Source organism: Actinia tenebrosa, unplaced genomic scaffold (genome assembly GCF_029948245.1).
Source record: "Actinia tenebrosa isolate PJP-AT-01 unplaced genomic scaffold, QUT_ActTen_1.0 PGA_scaffold13__45_contigs__length_12533684, whole genome shotgun sequence".
In the NCBI taxonomy this organism is placed as follows: Eukaryota; Metazoa; Cnidaria; class Anthozoa; order Actiniaria; family Actiniidae; genus Actinia; species Actinia tenebrosa.
Window position 1 is genome coordinate 848,564 of NW_028292573.1, and position 17,863 is coordinate 866,426.

General features: G+C 37.9%; 3 protein-coding genes across 3 annotated transcripts; 2 read left to right on the forward strand and 1 right to left on the reverse strand.

The window, feature by feature from the left end:
- The first annotated feature begins 2,235 nt into the window (after nt 1-2,235).
- LOC148911548 (uncharacterized) lies at nt 2,236-4,569 on the forward strand. The gene is made up of 2 exons (XM_089029002.1): nt 2,236-2,582; nt 2,906-4,569. The coding sequence occupies exons 1-2, from the start codon at nt 2,368-2,370 to the stop codon at nt 3,321-3,323; spliced, it is 633 nt and encodes a 210-aa protein (XP_088885128.1). The 5' UTR covers nt 2,236-2,367; the 3' UTR covers nt 3,324-4,569.
- On the reverse strand, nt 4,147-7,375 carry LOC148911549 (uncharacterized). The gene is made up of 2 exons (XM_089029001.1): nt 6,896-7,375; nt 4,147-6,485 (listed from the first exon to the last, which is right to left on the reverse strand). Exons 1-2 carry the CDS (start codon nt 7,223-7,225, stop codon nt 4,554-4,556), a joined length of 2,262 nt encoding a protein of 753 aa, XP_088885127.1. The 5' UTR covers nt 7,226-7,375; the 3' UTR covers nt 4,147-4,553.
- Nucleotides 7,376-12,633: 5,258 nt separating this feature from the next.
- On the forward strand, nt 12,634-14,365 carry LOC116298813 (uncharacterized). The gene has a single exon (XM_031707375.2). It carries the CDS (start codon nt 12,935-12,937, stop codon nt 14,201-14,203), a length of 1,269 nt encoding a protein of 422 aa, XP_031563235.2. The 5' UTR covers nt 12,634-12,934; the 3' UTR covers nt 14,204-14,365.
- Nucleotides 14,366-17,863: the final 3,498 nt, after the last annotated feature.

The following is a 17,863-nucleotide window of genomic DNA, read 5'->3' on the forward strand; positions in this document are numbered from 1 at the left end:
CAAACAAGCGGTTGACTGGGGGGCAAATAGCGGATATTAAGCCAAAACATATCAAAATAAGTTCTCAAACTATTGTATTTGACTATTTTCACTACATCAAACCAGAAAACAAGAGATCAAAACAACCTCCGGGATTCTACAGCCATCAAAAAAGAGCTATTACCGGAAGTGACGTCTATTGATAGCAACCTATAGCCAAGTGAATGTGTGTTACCGCTGTGCTAGATAACATAATAGCGAAGAATTAAGGACAATCTGTGGTAACTATAGTAACCCTGATCGACTTTCTTGAGATGCTGAGCTACATGACGCAGACAAAAAACGATTAGCATTTCATTGTTGTAGATAGATATTTCACTGCGATATATCATGTATTTTGATTCTAATATAGATAGATCGACTTGAGGATCAAATGTCTACGTGCCATTTTTGTCCTGTTCGCAGCGAAGAGAGATTTGTCCGTGCGAAAAAAAGCGAGCGTGGAAGTAGATAGATAGATAGATAAACTTTATTTACCCTCGGTTTTAAAATGAGACTTGCTAGGCCTCTAGCATAGCTGCTAATGGTCCTAGAAGTGCTGGCGATTGGTCATCTGTATCACGCTGGATGTCTATTAGATAGACAAATACTTTATATTTTTATATTTTTATTATATTTTATAATTTTTAATAATTGTTTATAAAAAGCTTTTTTTAAAGCTATCTTGATCATGAAGTTTATTTTCGTAATTGTTCATGTACCTTGTATATTTGATAAAGAAGTCGAAACTTTATCCTTGTTTTAAAATTTTATTAGTTTATATTATTAGCTAAAGATTTGATCATATCTTTTGTCGCGGTCTCTTGCAAAGGCTTTACCATTTATTTACTTATCACAATATATTTAAACAGGAAGCCCATGTCTCCAAAGGAGTTGTTCAATGGGGCCCATATTCTTCACGGTATGTGGTATACCTAGCTCTAGATTACATGCAATATTCACACATATTGGCCGGTAATCATTCATCCCGCCACTTCTTACTCAAAGGCACGTACTTGTCACTGACAGGTGTTGTAATCAAGAGTTTCTTCAAGATATAGTCTTCTGAAATATCATGATGTAATGAAGGACTGTCTGTTTCTTAGCGACCATTACGTGCCAAACATTGACTCAAGATCGAGAACTGGGGAGATTTCCATTTTTATCGAAAAGACAGAGTTATTTATAGTTATTTACCAGGGAACTACGAAATTAACGGCAGATACCCAACGGCGCTTAGTTGCTTTAAATGATTAAGAGCCGGCCGTAATTTAAGGGTTTCTATCACGATTGATAATAAACAACTGCATCGGAAGCTGTGAAATATATTGTTAACAACAAACTTTCAAACTATTTTATCTTTAGATCTTAAAAACCTTCAGGCCTTAAAACATTTTCAAGTTGTTTCAAATTAGAGTCTTAAGGAAGCAAATGGACGCTTTATATCGTGAGAGTAGATTGATACCATCAAACTTACTCTTTAGTCTATTAGGAACAGCTCTTTTTGATTTCAACAATACTCCGGCAATCCACCAAGAGCACGAGAAGGTATTGGATTGAGAACCGCTCGTATATCGCCAACCATGCACTCCTTGAAAAAAAGTCAAGATGTTTACCATGCACATAGTATGATGGGTAACTCAGAATCACTACGATTTCCATACGAGAATTCGTATGACACTTACGTATTAGGTAACGACAAACCAGTTGTGCCACATCCACCATCAAAGGACAAAAAGAAGTCACTGCGAAGAACACAGAGTAATCCTGAAGGTGATTTAGCAGAACACGGCGAGAGATCACAAATGAATCATCTTCCAGCATTAAAGGATAAGAAAGCCACTTTGAGAAGGGGAAAAACAACAGGAGAACAAGCAACAATGGCAATGACAAGCATTAGACCTAATGAAATGAGCGCCTTGGCGGCAAAAATGCATAGAATACCTGAAAGGTTAGCTGAATCAACTGATAATGCTTGCAGGAATCCATTGGATACTAAAAATACTCACAAGAAATTAGAGCGCTCAAAGACAACACCGGTAAGTTTCTTAAAGGACAACTGACCCTCCAAAATGACCCATTTTTAAGAGGAACTACATCATTTGAGAAGTCCAAAAATCCAGTTTTTAAAGGGGATAGAGCATCCATTTTTCTAAAACAATTTTTTGAAAACATCGCATATATCGCTCTGGTGGCCGCCATCTTGCGCTTTTATCGCGGGCTCAGAAAAATAGCGTAATGACGTCACAACGTCACAAGAGTTCAAGCTTCCAGTTGTTTGCCTGACTTCTTCCTCAGTTTCTTATACTTTTTACTCAAAAAATACAACTTGGTCATCAAATTAAAGGCATGTCAGAATCTAATTCTTCTTCCGAAGGCTCGGACAGCTCGGGAGACGATTTCGCTCAAGAATTTTTCGGAATGGACGACGAATTTGGTTTACGGCCATATCAGTTTGAACCAGAAATAGAAATCTCCTCAGATGAAGAGTTCAGAGAAGGATCTGACAGTGACATTATTGAAGACGATGAACAAGAGAACAATCGACTTACAAATTCAGATTGGTAAGTCGTACCTCTGTCTTATCACAAAACTGAACTACATATCCATTTTATATAAAATCGTATCTTGCCACTCGTGTTCTTGCAATCTGTTCTTTAGATATTGGTATGCATGAATCCAGTTTGCGACCAAAAGCAATACCAACTTTCACAATTTTAATTAAAAACATGTTTAAAAACATCGCTTGATAGTCAATAAGTTATATACTGCAGGATATAGATACAGGGATATAGTTGTGTCACAAGTTGTGTATGTATATTCTCACTTGGGACAATCGTTGATAATGTTCAAAGATACTAAGAATTGTTTTATTTCTGTTAAATAGGTGTACCTGTGGTAGCTGCCAAATTATGGATTCAATATCTGAATGCATTTGTTGCCAAGAAATCGAAAAAGTGGTTGCAACATGCCAGTCTGTTGTTGAAGATGGAGATGCTGATGAACCACCACCATGCATTACTCAACATCCTGGATTCTTACCTGTTCGTGCCAATAAGTATGTTCTTCGAACCGCATGGGCTCAGTACAAACAGCAGTACAGTAATGCGTATGAAGGCCCAGAGCACAAGCAGTACAGACACATTGCATATAGGCAACTAGCAAGATGGTGCTGGGGAGTTCTTGGAAAGGAAGTTCGGGTTGTTCTGCCCTCTTGTGCTGTCATGTGCATCAGAGCACACTTCCCTCCCCCTGGACTAGAGGAGGACTTTGAATTTGAAGGTTTTCACTATGCAGATGATTAGCTTGGCCTAAAGTTACATGGAGTTATTATATACATTTTATTTATTCCTTACTTCATTTCATATACACAGAGTGGATTTTTTTCTATCAGGATTTCTGAATTGATAAATTGAAAAGGAAAACATGGAAAGGCTGAGACCAAAATGTATAAGAGTAGTCATGAATTTATTTTTAGATGAAGTACATATAGAAAGTTGTTTATATAAATGTTTTCTAGGTTTTGCATATTTTATTATTTAAAAACAACTACACCTAGACAAAATATCCAGCTGAATAGAGAACCTAGTGTACAAAGCACTAGTGGACAAAATCATGAGCTAACCAAGCAAATTTTGCAGTTATACTAGACATGGATAACCAATATTTCCTGGGCACCAATTTGTCTGAAAACAAGGCTAGTCAGTATTGTTTATAAAGAATTTGCCTTGAAGTAGCATGCTATAATGGATTCAAAAATTGTGCTAAATGAAAAAAAAATTCTCTTGGTGATAGAATCCCACCCCATCTTAGAATCTCGGTACTGACTAGTCTCATTGTCAGACAAATTGGCACTAGGAAATCTTGGCATCCAGGCTTGTCAGCCATTTATGGCTCATATATTTTTTTTCCAGGCAAATAGGCCCTTTGCAGCTCAGTAATCATGTGCTGATTAATTCACTGAGAGCAAATGAATGAACATCTTGATTCCCATGAGTGAAAGCGAAAGTCACTATTCAGCTGGAATTTTTTCTATACTACATTCATACTGGGAGAGACCCCATATATAATGGAGCGTAGATAGTTAAAGAAAAGACCTCTTTTAAGATTTCATTTAAAAGTCAATCGTTTCCTAAGTGGTAATGATATTTTAATACAATTTTCATCTGAACATCTAAAAACTGCAAACTTATCTACCACTTTAATCAGGTCCCCTTCACATTAATTACATATTTTGTTTATAGCAGTTTTACTTGGGTCTGTCATGTACCTTCCCATTTGTAGAAGCATTGTAATTATTACCAGTAATGAACACAACTGTTCAAAGATGAGGGGGATTGGGACGACAGGCTTACTTGACAGTTCTTTCAAAACAGCTATTCACTAGAGTACAATCACTAAAAGAGTGCCAATGATGCTTTGCATTATTTTCTACTAAATAGTGTTAATTAAAAATAGGAAATGGTTAGAATTAGCATCACTTAACACTACACATTTCAGTGTTTTTAGTCTCTACTACATTCCATTTAAATTAATTACCTAGAAAATCTTGACCGGTGTCGTTCAATCAATTCCTGTTTGTCTGGGGCAGGAACACTAGCAATGTTTCTTGGTAATTCAACCTCTTCAATTGGGTCAACCCCTGCAGCCTCCATGCCACCCTCACAAATTTCAAGTACTTTCAGTTGTAGCTCAGGGAGGAAAGCATAGCTTTTTCTTTGTAAGACTGGCTTAACAACCCAGCGCTTGTGCATCTTAGGGAAGCACTTGCGATAACGAGCTTCTCCACTCCTTGGGCCTTTTTGAACAATTGCTTGAATTCTAGCTGTATTGAAATTGTTGTCAATGGCAGCAAGTTGAGTACGAGCAACCATTCCCTTGTAAGAGAAGTGCTCTCTTTTTGAGCAATACTTCAGCATCATCGAATGATAAACTTCAAGCCCTCCTGTGTGACAAAAGTCGGTCAATCTTGCCAAGTCATTAAGTAACTTTGGTTGAAGGACAACCTCTTCTAGGGCCACATGAGCTGGTGACCCCGGCTTGATCCAGTGTGTGGTGCGCACTTGTCTGCGGGTTAGGGGAGGATGGGCACACTTTTTGAATACCTCTGCATCCTTCCAGGAATGCTTGTTCACGCAATGGTGAACAACAGATTTCCACTTCTCTCTCAAAAGTTGTACATCCCCATTACATGTAGCAGCACACCACCAAAGATGGTTTGAAATGGATTGTATCCAGGGTGCCAGCTCTTGGTTTTTCTTCAATTTTGCTTTCTTGTTCAGCTTTTTTACAATTGACTTGGAAAGATGCCACACATCATACTGGTGTTTGATGTGGCTAAAATCTTTTGCCATAGTGCTGGTGATGGATGTGTGTCTGTCAGTTGTGATACATTTTATACTGACCGTGTCTTCTAAAGTGTTCAAACACCTTAGAAACCCCTCTTTCTCCATAGCATTGGAGCTGGTTACTTCAGAGACTTGAACAATGCTGAAGGTGGCAATTTTCCCTGTGCTTGTCTCCATCATAGTATATGTGCCATATTTAGCACTATGGCCAGGACTGTCACTTCGGCCATCACCATTGAGATTTACTATGTCCTTATTTGACAGCTCTTCAATTACAGCAGCCTCCTCTCTCTTCCAAGCATCATTAACAACAGGAAATAGGTAACGTTCCTGATGTCTGTAAAAGACCCTCTCACTCAGAAATTTTAGGCCAAGACAGGATGCAAAGTTTTGAAGTCTGGTAAAAGTATTACCAGTAAATAATATTGATGAGGAAATCAACAAGTTCCCAATAGCTAAGCGATTTAACATTGGCTGTGAGTACCATGTCAAAGCATGATGTTTCATACATATAGTTGTCACAATAAGTAGGCTGCCTTGACATACAAAGTTGACATCAGCGATAGGTGCTCCACAGCTTCTACAAAACTTGAATAACTGCTGCAAACAAGAGTTAAATACCAAATATTTAGGTTCTTTGATATGGTTTTCAAGAGTTTTATTGCAGTCTTTGTTTTCTGGCTCTAATTCACTGTCCGTTGTTGAAACTGTCTCTTGCGATGAAACAATGAAACCATCATCATCGTCACTTAGTGGGAGTCCCTCTTCCTCTGAAAACAAAGACTTTTCTGACTTTTGTGGAGACACTGTTGGCATTGACTTTACTGGTGAGGTGTGATAGCTAGTACTGTAGCTGTGGTCGTGGAAGCTCACACTGAGTATTTCATCTCTACTGATGTTTGGTGAAGGGGAGGGATTGTAAACTGTTGTTGTGTCGGCATCTTTATAGTATCCAGGCTCTGTCTGAGTTGATGCAGTGGATGTTACAACATATCTACAACCAAGGCAACACTGAACACCAATCTCCTTACAAAGTGGTTCAGGAGAGAACTCTGGTGTTTCCATACTTGGTGGATCTTCACACGAGGGATTTATTGTGGCACATAGCTGCTCCACATTCTTTGAAAATACAAAAATAAACAATGTTTTCAACAATACTATAAACCATTCTTCGAGGCCTACTTTACCTTAAATAATACAAAATAAACATATTAACCAGCAATGCTATAAATTATTCTTCCGTGGTCATTTATCCAAGCAAATTTGGAATATTACGGCAACATTGTTATGGTTTACGAATAAATATCAAATGTAAACTAAACACGTGCAAATAACCATTTTGAAAATTTCAAGTATCGATCAAATATTACTAGCTATACTTATGATTTTAAGCAACATTTCATCTATGAAAGCATAAATAGCTAATGATTGATGACTCGCTTCGGTATGCATTAATAAGTCTTTTTCATGAGTGATTATTTCGAAAAACAATGTAAACTATGTTATGTATAAATGACATGTTATCTCACCTCTTCGTTTTGTTTGCGTTTGAGCCGGTTCTCTGATGTAGCTCTTCTTTTAGCTGGCTTGCAAAAATTGAATACTGACGGAACAGCATCGCTCTTTAATCTCCTCTTCCTTTTTATCCCGGTTAACTGCTCCATCAGATCCACTTCAAAGCATGAATCCTCGAAGTGATCGCTGCAAACGTAGCAGTTCTTCAAAGGCGGCAGGTTCTCTCTCTTTATCCGCGCTATCCATGCCTTCTGAAGAGCTATTTTGTTAGGAATTTTGTGGTAGCTAACAGACTCAGTTTTGGAAGAATGGTTGGTGCATTCTGGCACACAACAATGGACCATCTGGATTAAGAAACTTACTCTAACTTAGACTATTAAAAGATCGACTAGCACTCGAAATATACAAACTCAACAAGTTTGGAATGCAAGCTTCACGTTGTGACGTCACGGCATTAATGCGGTAATTTATTGCGGGCTCAAATATGGCGCTCTTCTATTGCTATTTTTCGCGAATTGATTATTTCTTTTCGGCGACATAGAAGCTGTATCAGAGTTCAAAGTTGAATTTATGTGATCTATGTACGTTGTAGTTTTATATGAAAAACGGCAATTTTTGGGGTCAGTTGTCCTTTAAAACCCGTACTAAAAACAAGCCCTATAGTTACGAGAAGACGTGTACAATTATCAACCATGAGTCCAAGAGGATACTCGATGGACGACCAACACAACGGCTCATGTAGAACACATAACACTACAATTGTCAGATCTAGAAACCTTTCTGAAAACGAAGGACGTATTTACGGAACTGCTGACATGGAATCACATGGATTATTCAAAGAATTAGAGAAGACCTACGGATCTCCTCCGATGACTCAAATGAATAGAGCTTTGCTGAACGGCAAGAGGTTTGGAGCAGGACAAATAGAGGACAAATGTAGAGAACAACAACAAACTACTACTTCTCCATCCGCCAAGATACGCTCTAATTACGAATTAAAAGAGAAAAGAGTGGAATCGCCAGGGAGGTTTACAAGGACAGGGCAGTTGACTGCAGGCTTACAGTTTATGGATGACAATGAGGAGCACGCTCCACTGAGTTACGATTCACAAGAGAAAAACCTTGAAGGTTCACCAGAATTGACGTATTTAAGGTTTACTAAAGAAAGACAAGAAGATAATCGAATATAAATATTCCTTGCTTGCATATCATGTGTGCTTTTACGAAGATCGCTTGTCAACTAGTCACTGAGACGGCGCTAGAAAGCCATTCGCACTCACTGCTTTGTTAATGAAAACTAGGGAAATTCGTGGAAAGTCTTTTTTCATTATCATTTTCAAAAAAAGCCAAGAAATCTTTATTGATTTGATGTAATTTGAACAGTTCTTTTCTTGCCGTAAGATGAACTATCACCAGAAGCCGCGGAAAAATCCTCGAATATAAATTTGATTTACGAGTCGGGGAATGTTCATTTAACGATCTTTACCACAGGATGTAAAAAGTATATTCAATTTTCACTTGACGTAAATTGGATTTTCCATTTGAAAATCTCGACAATTTTCTTGCTCATGCAATCAAGGCAACAAATATTTCTAGAGTTGACTAGTGCAACATTCAATTCGTCAAGGCAGTTATCGATGGAAAAAACTAGAAGAAAAAACACCTACTTTGATGTTCAATTTAGGATTTGCAATTATAATAAAGCGTTAGATGTCAGTATGATAAATATGTAAGGAAATTAATCGCGGTGTTTGAAAGAGCATTTGAACCCATTTAAATCATTCACTGTTTTAGTAAACTGTGCCAGAAAACAAAGAACAGTCTTTTCACATCGGCGGGTAATTGTCGCATGGTTCTTATCTTTCTGTTTTTTCCAAGAGTAATAAACCATAACCATCACAGGAAAAAGAGCTCTTAATAATGTCCACTTTACTTTGTTTAATTTTTGCATCCACAATAAAGTCTCATTTTCGTATTTCCGCTCAGCACTTTTCAGAGATTGACGTTTTTTAGAAAGGTAATAATAAAGTGATTGTTAAGGTGAAATCAATATATAATAACACTGAACAGCTCCAGCTTGCGCGTGTTGTACAAATTAGTTCGTCCATTGTTCAGTAATGAGGACATGGCATCCAATCTGCCTCTGAACAACGAGGTATTTTGCTCAAAATCATAATGTGCGCGATATTTTTTCCTATCAACACACTTTTAAGTCGAAGAAAAAACACCGCGGGGATAGAAAAAGAAGTAGTGGGAATAAAAAGTGGACCGAAAGGAGACGTAGGAATAGAAAAAAAAAAAGGGTGATATTTAGAAGTCTTGGCGGGGGTAAAAAAAGAAACAGGGAAAAAGATGAGAATATCAACACTATCACAATATGCCAAAAAATATATATATACTGATACTGGTCTGCTAATTGGTAAAAACTGCCCTCTTGCACACAGACAAGAAACGACAAGATGACAATCTTTACAATATATACATGCATATGCTGTGTGAATGTGACAAGCACGGTGTAATCATGATATCTCGAAAAAAACCTTTTATATTATCCTTAGTTCCGGTAATTTCTGACCTGATCCGGCAGATACAATGAAGGATTACTGTTGATTAACATCTCGTAATCATTCTATGGTTTGTTCGACGTTATTGTTATTAACTATGTTTCCGGGTAACTATAAAATTCATATGATGGTTTTATAAAACCTCTAATTTGATTTTCTTGCCAACTGAGTCTGCGTGTAAATTCAGGCCGCGGCTAGCTTCAAAACGCATCCCATATTGAATAAAGTGGCCATGTAAGCTACTCTATCAGCAGCAAGAGAGACAAACCGGGTCTGCTGGTCATAGCAAGGGGTTAATCATCTACGGTCTAGGGGCCGATTAACCTCTCCCTTAGGCTTCGGCCGAGCTTCCTGATCAGTCTGTAAATCCAGGGATAGCGGTGTCGGGGTCGAAATCTCCGGCGTAGCCGTAAATGCTTCGCGCTGCCATACGACGGTTCAGCATTCGGTGTCTGGAAGTATGGTCCTAAATTAATGAACAAAAAGTATATAACTCCAAAAAACAATTTCCCTCCGGAAGAGCTTTTGCGAATTTGAAGACTTATAATATAAATCAATTAATTAGATCGTTGAATATATCATGGCGTTACCATCGCCACTCAGAATAAGTTAATGATCGTTTCCTGATTGGACTGGTACGAGGCAAATCCATTCTGGGAGTTGTAGGGATTACTGTAGGCATTGTCAGGCTTCTTCTAGGTGTTGATACTTTGTCTTTTCTTGGTATAGTGTTGTCGTCAGGTCTGTGTTGATGTAGGGAGTTGGACGTATCCATCATAGCAGTAGGCTCAAAGCTTGTCGTAAGTACCGGCATGGTTGAACGGCGTCGCATACGCGGCGGACACCCTTTCTTATTATCTTTTGTACTATCATAGCTCAATGTCTTGGTTAAAATTTTCTTATCGTTTTTCGCGTTTTCTGGTAGAAATGGTTCTATATTTGTTAGAAAACCTGGATTTTCACAAATTTGTGGTCTATTCAACACTCGTTGTTCCTTGGTGCTATCAACAATAGGTTCTGTTTGCTTGTTGTTTTCTTTTGTATTTTGTATTTCTTTGTTGGGTGCATTCTTCTCTGTAGTACGGGATGTCTGCGGTGAAACGAGAGTCGCAGAATCAGCAGAAATAAGATTTGACTTCTGTTTGTGTGGCAGAAGTTTTCTCCTTGCTATCAAAGGAGAAGTACGTCCTTTACTAATGTTAGACAGTTTAGATGCTGTAGGAGCCATTTCTCGTTTGTCATTGTCTTTTGCTCTATTAATAACAAAAAAGTCTTTATAATCAATTAGTGTTTTTGGTGTGAACAGTCCGCGTTGTACTGTGGTATACGACTCAGGACTTTCCTCTAACGAAATCTCTTCTAGCTCCTGCAGTAGAAGGGTTGCATCCTTTGCCTTCCTCGGCCTCGATTCGTACGCTGGATCATAAAATATTTGACTTATCGGGGTTGATTGTTGATTAATGGGATCCCATGCTTGAACCAGCGATGCATTAATCTTATTAATGTTGCGTTGCTTTGACAACACTGACTCACCTAGCTGTTCTGCAAGCCATAGTTTTTCTTCTTCGTATGAAGAACTTAAAGTTAAATCTCGCTTGAATTCTTTAATTCTTTCAAGGTCTTCTTCTATTTTCCTGATGCTTCCCTGCTTTTCTTGCTCGAATTTTTGTAGTGTTTTAGTCAATTCTCTGCTTTCCCGAATATTCTTCTGAGTAACTCGACAACTAACAAAAGTCGGCTTCATGAACCTGTGAGATGTTTTCGTATTGATGTTGTGACGTCCTCTTGATGCCATATCAAATAAGCTGACTTGTCTACTTTCCTCCAAAAAGTATTCTTTGAAAAGATCCAATTTTTGTTTCTCAACATTTAAGTTTATGATTCTAGAATGTACGAGTTTTCTTGTACAAACACGTACAAATGTTCCATTGCAGAACCAAAATTATAACAATCTAACAAGAAAACTGAAAATGAACTGAAAATAGGCAAACGATACCTTTGTGTGGGTTTAAACATTCTTTCGATTATGTTTTTTCCATATACGTGTCTCAACCGACCAACAGCTCTCGACAAGCATGAACAAAGCTGTGCCTACCTTGGACAACTATAGCATTTAGATACGCATAAAGATATTTTTCTTCACTCTGCAGGTTTTTCTTTGTCAGTGTAAACCTTCATTAATAAGTAACATCTAAGACTGTTTGGCTGCCACTATTACGTATCTAGAGACAAACCAATCAATATTTTAATATGTTTCTTATAGATGTTTTTTGGTTGATTGCCATGTACTGGCATTAGTTTATTGAACTCAAACAAAGGACTAAAATATTTAATAAAATCGTTGAGTTATTGTTCTATTATATAATCTGCACTAAGCTCAGCCTTTCTTCTAATCCGCACTGCTTGAATTACAATGTTGGACAACAATAAAGCTAATTTATGGATTATAATAGTTATCGCTGTAAGTACTTGCCACCAATTGTGTGGTGCATGTGTTATTCCAGTTGTTTGTTAGTGTGATGTACTGTTATGTAATATTCTTAATTCTATAGTAGTTTGCAATATCAAACTTTATGAAATCTTTACTGAACTGAAATAACTGATATGTCGCAGTCGTGAATATTAACTACCAGGTTAATATTTCAGGTTTTGTTGTACGCCAGTTCAATACCCGGCTGATCAACACTTGAAGTCTTAATTAAAATGACTGAGTAAAGTCTGTGCTGACTTTTGACCTAAAAATACTTTCATCTTGTGCTAAACCAACCAGAGTCACTGTTATATCAATTCAATCAGGATGAGTTTTTACCATAGTGCTAATCCAATTACAGTCACTGTTACATCAATCCAATAAGGTTGATTGATAGTCATTGTTATCCAATTACAGTACGTGTAAGATCAATCCAATCAGAACGAGTGTTATATCAGTCCAGTCATATCAGACTGATTTCTATGCCAAACGATTCGTAAAATGTCATTGTAATAAGGATTTAATGGTGTTGTATTGTGTACTTTGCAAGTACTTTAACACCATCACTCTTTTCATCTCTGTACCAATATTAGTCTACTAGCTTGCTATTGCTAATTTACTGTGTAAACAATCAAGACGTGTGAGTGAAAGGTTTCTTTGTTTCTTTTCTGAATAAAAAGTAGAAAATGAGCAAGAATTGTACCTTGGACATCAAACAAGAGCTTAGACTCTATTACACCACTAGCTTATTCAAGACTAGAGCCGAAGAGGTTGTTTTGCTTGTAGTTGCTATTAATTACAGCTTATTGTAATATTGCTGCATTGTGTAAACCAACCAACACTCCTAGAGAATGGAAAATCAATTCTTGGACGTCATTCTCAGCTCTTACAATTGATAAATGACGTAACCATAGCAGGAGGCGTGGGCAGGAGTTGAGCTTTGAAGTAAAAATATCAACTGAAGTAAATAAAAGTTGTAGTTGAGGAAGTGTACAGTTTATATTACCAGAGCCAAGAAAATGGATGTAAAATCTCTTCGTGATCGAGAGTTCAATAAACGAGTAAGAGATGTCGTTTCGAGGGACCAAAACAGACTCCGAGAGACATTCGACAAGTATGACAAGGAATGTGCTGAACGTATGGCAGAGATACATCACATGCAGGAAAAAGTTCGCTTCTCAATGAGAAGTTTAGCCATGGATAAGATTCACATCAACCAAGCCAATAGTGTTGCAAGGAACCATCGTAGAAGCGATGAATCAAGAGTGCAGTCAGATGCTAAAGAAGATCACACTCGAGGAAGTCAGGTCACCAATAAACCAGACGATGATGGTCAAGAAAGTAAACAAACCAAGAGAGATGTAAATGAGGTTAGCAAGCGCCATCGTGCTTCTGTAACCTCTATGTTTTCAAAACCACGAACACTGGATATTCCTGGTCCTACGACTAACAGAAGAGCATCTTCGCCGTTTGCTTTACCACCCTCGTCCGCTCGAAGTCCTCAACAACCTCGTCATGAAACAACGAATAATGTTTATATTACTGGAAGTAGACCAGCAATGTCATCTTCTTACCCTACAACAGATGGTTACATGATTCACACGTTGAATAAGACACCAAGATCTCAACCAAAATTAACAGACACCCACAACATGCTTTCTGTTAACGATATGCGAATGACCACAAAATCACCAGTAATTAATTTACGACGGAAATCAGCCGGCGAAGTTGGGGACAACCGACAGGTTTCCGAACGAAAAGGGGATAGAGATTGTTCTCCGAATCACCTCCGAACGGACACTCGTCAGAGAAGTACTAGCGTTTCTCACTTTCCAAAACCACATATAAGCAGTCCAAGAAACCAAAGAAAACTATCGACTGCTGGACAAAAAGGGGTTAGAGATTCCTCCCTGAATCGCCTCCGAACGGAAACTCGTCCTGTTCGTCAGAGAAGTACAAGTGTTTCTCACTTGCCCAACCCACATGTAAGCAGTCCAAGAAATCAAAGAAAACTATCGGCTACTGGACAAAAAGTTCAACTGTTTCGAACCAGAAGTAATTCTCTGCCAGATTTACTCTCACCTGATTCCATTCTGACGACTACACAACAAGGTGGATCAGCAGAAGACGGCGTTGCAAGCAAGAAGAGCAAAGATGTGCAAAAATCTGAACCCATTCAAGTCGGTTCAGCAAGTTGCCAGGCAAAGCCTGATAACAGCCCATTAGCTCGTAGCTTTGAAGAAATGAGACACTGCAGGTATTTGCGATGTAGTGATACAGATATATAATCATCTTCATTACCATTAATATAGTCAATATGGACAATAGTTTATAGTAGGTTCGAAGGAATAGTGACAACAACCTCTTGGTGCATTGTGCAACTAATTGTGCAGAGTTCCTGTCAATTTCTGTATGTATATTTAGAGAAAATAAAATATGAATACTTTCGATCCATTGTTACTAGCCTCTATAGCGGTTTATCCGTCGAAAAGATGTCAGAAGGGGACTGGGGAAAAGAAGGGGGCCGGAAGGGACTCGAGACTCGTCTCGACTTACCTCCTCTTCCCCAGTCTCCCATCCGATATACCTCCGTCTGATGCGCCGCCCACCCTAGCTAATTAATAGTTGGAACAATAGCTACCACGGCAAAGGTAATAGAGTGTTGCGGAATACATAGCTTTACATATCGTCTCAAGCAAACCCTTTATAGGAAATACAAGAAGATCCAAGAGAGCATAAATAAGAGAGGGAAACTTTATATTGTGTCGCGCGCCATGTAAATTCCCGATTGGGCTATTTTTAGTAACCGGATACAGTTTAAATTTCGTCTTACGCTACTCCCGTACATCAACTAGCGCGCATTGCACTCTTTCCGTTTGTTGTTTTGATATCGCTTGTAGTTGTTTTTTGCGATCAAAACAACTAAAGGAAAGAGTTCACGTGCGCGCTAGTTGACGCACGGAAGTAGCGTAATGCGAAATTTAAACTGCATCCGGTTACTAAAAATAGCCCAACCGGGAATTTACATGTCGCACGTCACGATAAACAGTTTCCCTCTTATTTATGCTGTCTTGCATTACCCAAACTATGTCTTAGTCTTACCTCTTTTTCACCGGGTAATATTATTAACAAGTTCGTTTGTTTGCTCAGATTAATGTCACTTTTCGCGCTATTTTAGGGAGGCAAAGCAGATGAGATTTATGATAATTAAGATCAATGGAACCTTAACCACACAAGGATTGATATTGTTAATATTATTAAAAGCCCAGTTGCCAATGTGTACATATTAACCCATGAATACGAGAGAGAATTGTTTATTCAGGTGAGAAGTTTGTACGTTAGTCATTCACAACCACATAAAAAAAATATTCACATTTGATTAATTTCAATTATTATTTTACTTGCATTAAATATTAATTTCATTAAATACGTAGATCATCCTTTTATTCAGTTGGCTACCAGTGCTAACCCTGTCCTGCCTGACCGTCTTCTTTTATCTCTGTAAAACAGTGTTTATTTTTTTGTTCATCCGCTGCAACTCGACTAAAGGCGTTTGCCGCCATAACCAAATTCGCTGCTCGCTTGAACTTGTTCCTGGCATGTTGCGGTTCTTCCATCTTGCATTATTTAACAGGTTCATTGGGTTGTTGTTCTCCCCCCTTGCATGATTTAACAGGTTCATTTTCTCTGGTTTTCTTGGCAGTCATCATAGAAGAGCTGTGCTTTCTTTTCGCTTGAAGCTCTTCCGTAGTTTTCTCGATTGCCTGCTGTCTGCGATAACTTTGAATTAGCTTCTGTGCTGCAAGTACCGCTTCACTGACGCAAAGAAATCTTGCTGTTACTGGCGAGGACAAAGGTCTTGAACTGATATTACTCATAGTATGAGTACTTCATTTTGAACAGCTTGTCTAATCCCTCCCCTTGTTAAACCTCTATTCTTAATTTCTGTGTTTTTAAGGGTCACCAAGGCTTGATCTTCTATTGGGTGGCTATTTCTGCTGGAACATCTTCGTATCGCTTGTGATGTTTTAGGTCGTACATGGGTTTTTATAGTCAAAGGTTGGATTTCTTTCTTTGGTGTATGAATATTTTGGTAAATTTCTTTTGCCTCGCTACGAATTCTCTTCCTGTGTTGCAATGTTGCTTTGAAGTTTTCTCGGACTGAGCAATCAATTTCTAAATGTTCTATTTCATCTAATGATTCTTTCATGTTCTTGTCCTCATCCCTGTCATCCCTCACCCATCTACATGTTTCTCCTGATTTTACCATTTGCAGAGGTTGAATGTACCTTCACTTTGTTTGCATTGAGATTAAACTGTTCTGGTCCTTCTCTATCAGGATTATTTCTTGATACTCCTTGCCCGGCTTCCGTCATTCTTACAGAAAGATTTGGCACCGAAAGAGATCGTACCCTTAATCTAGGATTCCTGGTTTTATGATTACAGTCCTGAGCAGGTCGCGATGTGGTACCATTCTTGTTCGTATTACATTGTGTACACAAGTTATTTCTATGACTAGTTCTTTGATCTAATCTAATTTTTCTCGGCCCAAAGTTTACTGGTTTTCCGACTGTTTTACCAGTATCACCATTGATGTTATATTTCTGATGAACACTCCTGTCTTTACTCAGTCTTAAGTCGTGCATTGCTTGTCTAACGGTATATCTCTCATTATAAAACTGTTTCATAACCATATCATGTTCTTTCTGGAATCTGTACATTTCTTTTTGCAGAATGTTGTCTTCACAGGCGTTGAGTCGTCTTGCTACTTCATTCCCTTTTGATAAACCAATTTTTGACGCTTGCATTTCGATGAACGGCCGTTATTTTGATAAAATAACAAGACCTGACAACGAGTCTTCCTCGACTGGACAGTTAGTATTCTTGTTTTCAAATAACTGTTCCCTCTTGAATCAAATTGACTTTCTGACAAATCATAGGCGGTCATCTACAGTTGGATATATGATACTTTCAAAGTTTACACAGTTCACAAAGGAAAAAGAGCGGTTTTGTCATGTCAACAATGATTGGAGTAATCTCCCAGGATCCTTAAGTCAATACAAGCTAATAAAAACCAATCCAAAATCTGTTGCTTGGAGACTAATCGTTTTTAGAACGTGACGGCTGGTGTACTCAAAAACCTATCTGTAAATAATAAACTAATAGAAAAAGAAACTACAGTATAAAATAAATCATGCATCCTTCGCAGCTTGGAATCTTTGATTTGTGTTGCGAGGAGGAAAAACTGTACTGGAAGATTTTAGTCTTTTGAATAAAATTTGTTTTGAAAAGCATTTAAAAAAATTGTATTAAGTGCCTTTCTATCGCTCTTTTAGGAAAAGAATTTTAAAAGAATTAAATTCGTCCCCAGACCCTGCTCTTCTACCTCACCCTTAAAGAAAATGAGGGCTTCACGGGATGCTAACCGCCAAAACAGGCAAAATGTTTTATGACCCTAACCCTAACCCTAAAAAACAAGAGTAAAACTGGATACAAGTACAAAATAGCGCCTGCGGCTACTGCTGTAAGAAATGATGGTCATACAGGAATGGAATGGAGGAAGTTGATAGACTATTAACATATACGAAGGATATATAGGTAATTGAATTAGCGGTGTTTGGAGGAAAAACGTAAATGTGAAAACTAAAGGCTTTATTTATAGAGCGAATATAATTTAGATATATCAATATGCATGATGGATCACGATTCAAGGGTGATCATAACAATACATTTGTTAGAATTTCGTGAACTCCACTCTGTTATTGGAGCGCACTTTCGTGCATTCCTGTTGGTGTGAGATAATCTATTTGTCATTATTAATTTTGTCGTGTGTGTTGTAAGATATTACTGGAAAAAGCAATAGTAGGGTGAAAAAGTTGAACAAGTTAATTTCAAAAACGACAAAGGTATAAAATACGACAGTGTAAAATACTATAATTTGGTATAAA

Excerpts from the sequence above, each read along its gene's own strand:
- LOC116298813 (XM_031707375.2), top strand. The coding sequence starts at position 12,935 with ATGGATGTAAAATCTCTTCGTGATCGAGAGTTCAATAAACGAGTAAGA.
- LOC148911549 (XM_089029001.1), bottom strand. The coding sequence starts at position 7,225 with ATGGTCCATTGTTGTGTGCCAGAATGCACCAACCATTCTTCCAAAACT. Across the intron at positions 6,486-6,895 it reads AACGCAAACAAAACGAAGAG|AATGTGGAGCAGCTATGTGC; the intron begins GTGAGATAACAT and ends GTATTTTCAAAG.
- LOC148911548 (XM_089029002.1), top strand. The coding sequence starts at position 2,368 with ATGTCAGAATCTAATTCTTCTTCCGAAGGCTCGGACAGCTCGGGAGAC. Across the intron at positions 2,583-2,905 it reads CGACTTACAAATTCAGATTG|GTGTACCTGTGGTAGCTGCC; the intron begins GTAAGTCGTACC and ends TCTGTTAAATAG.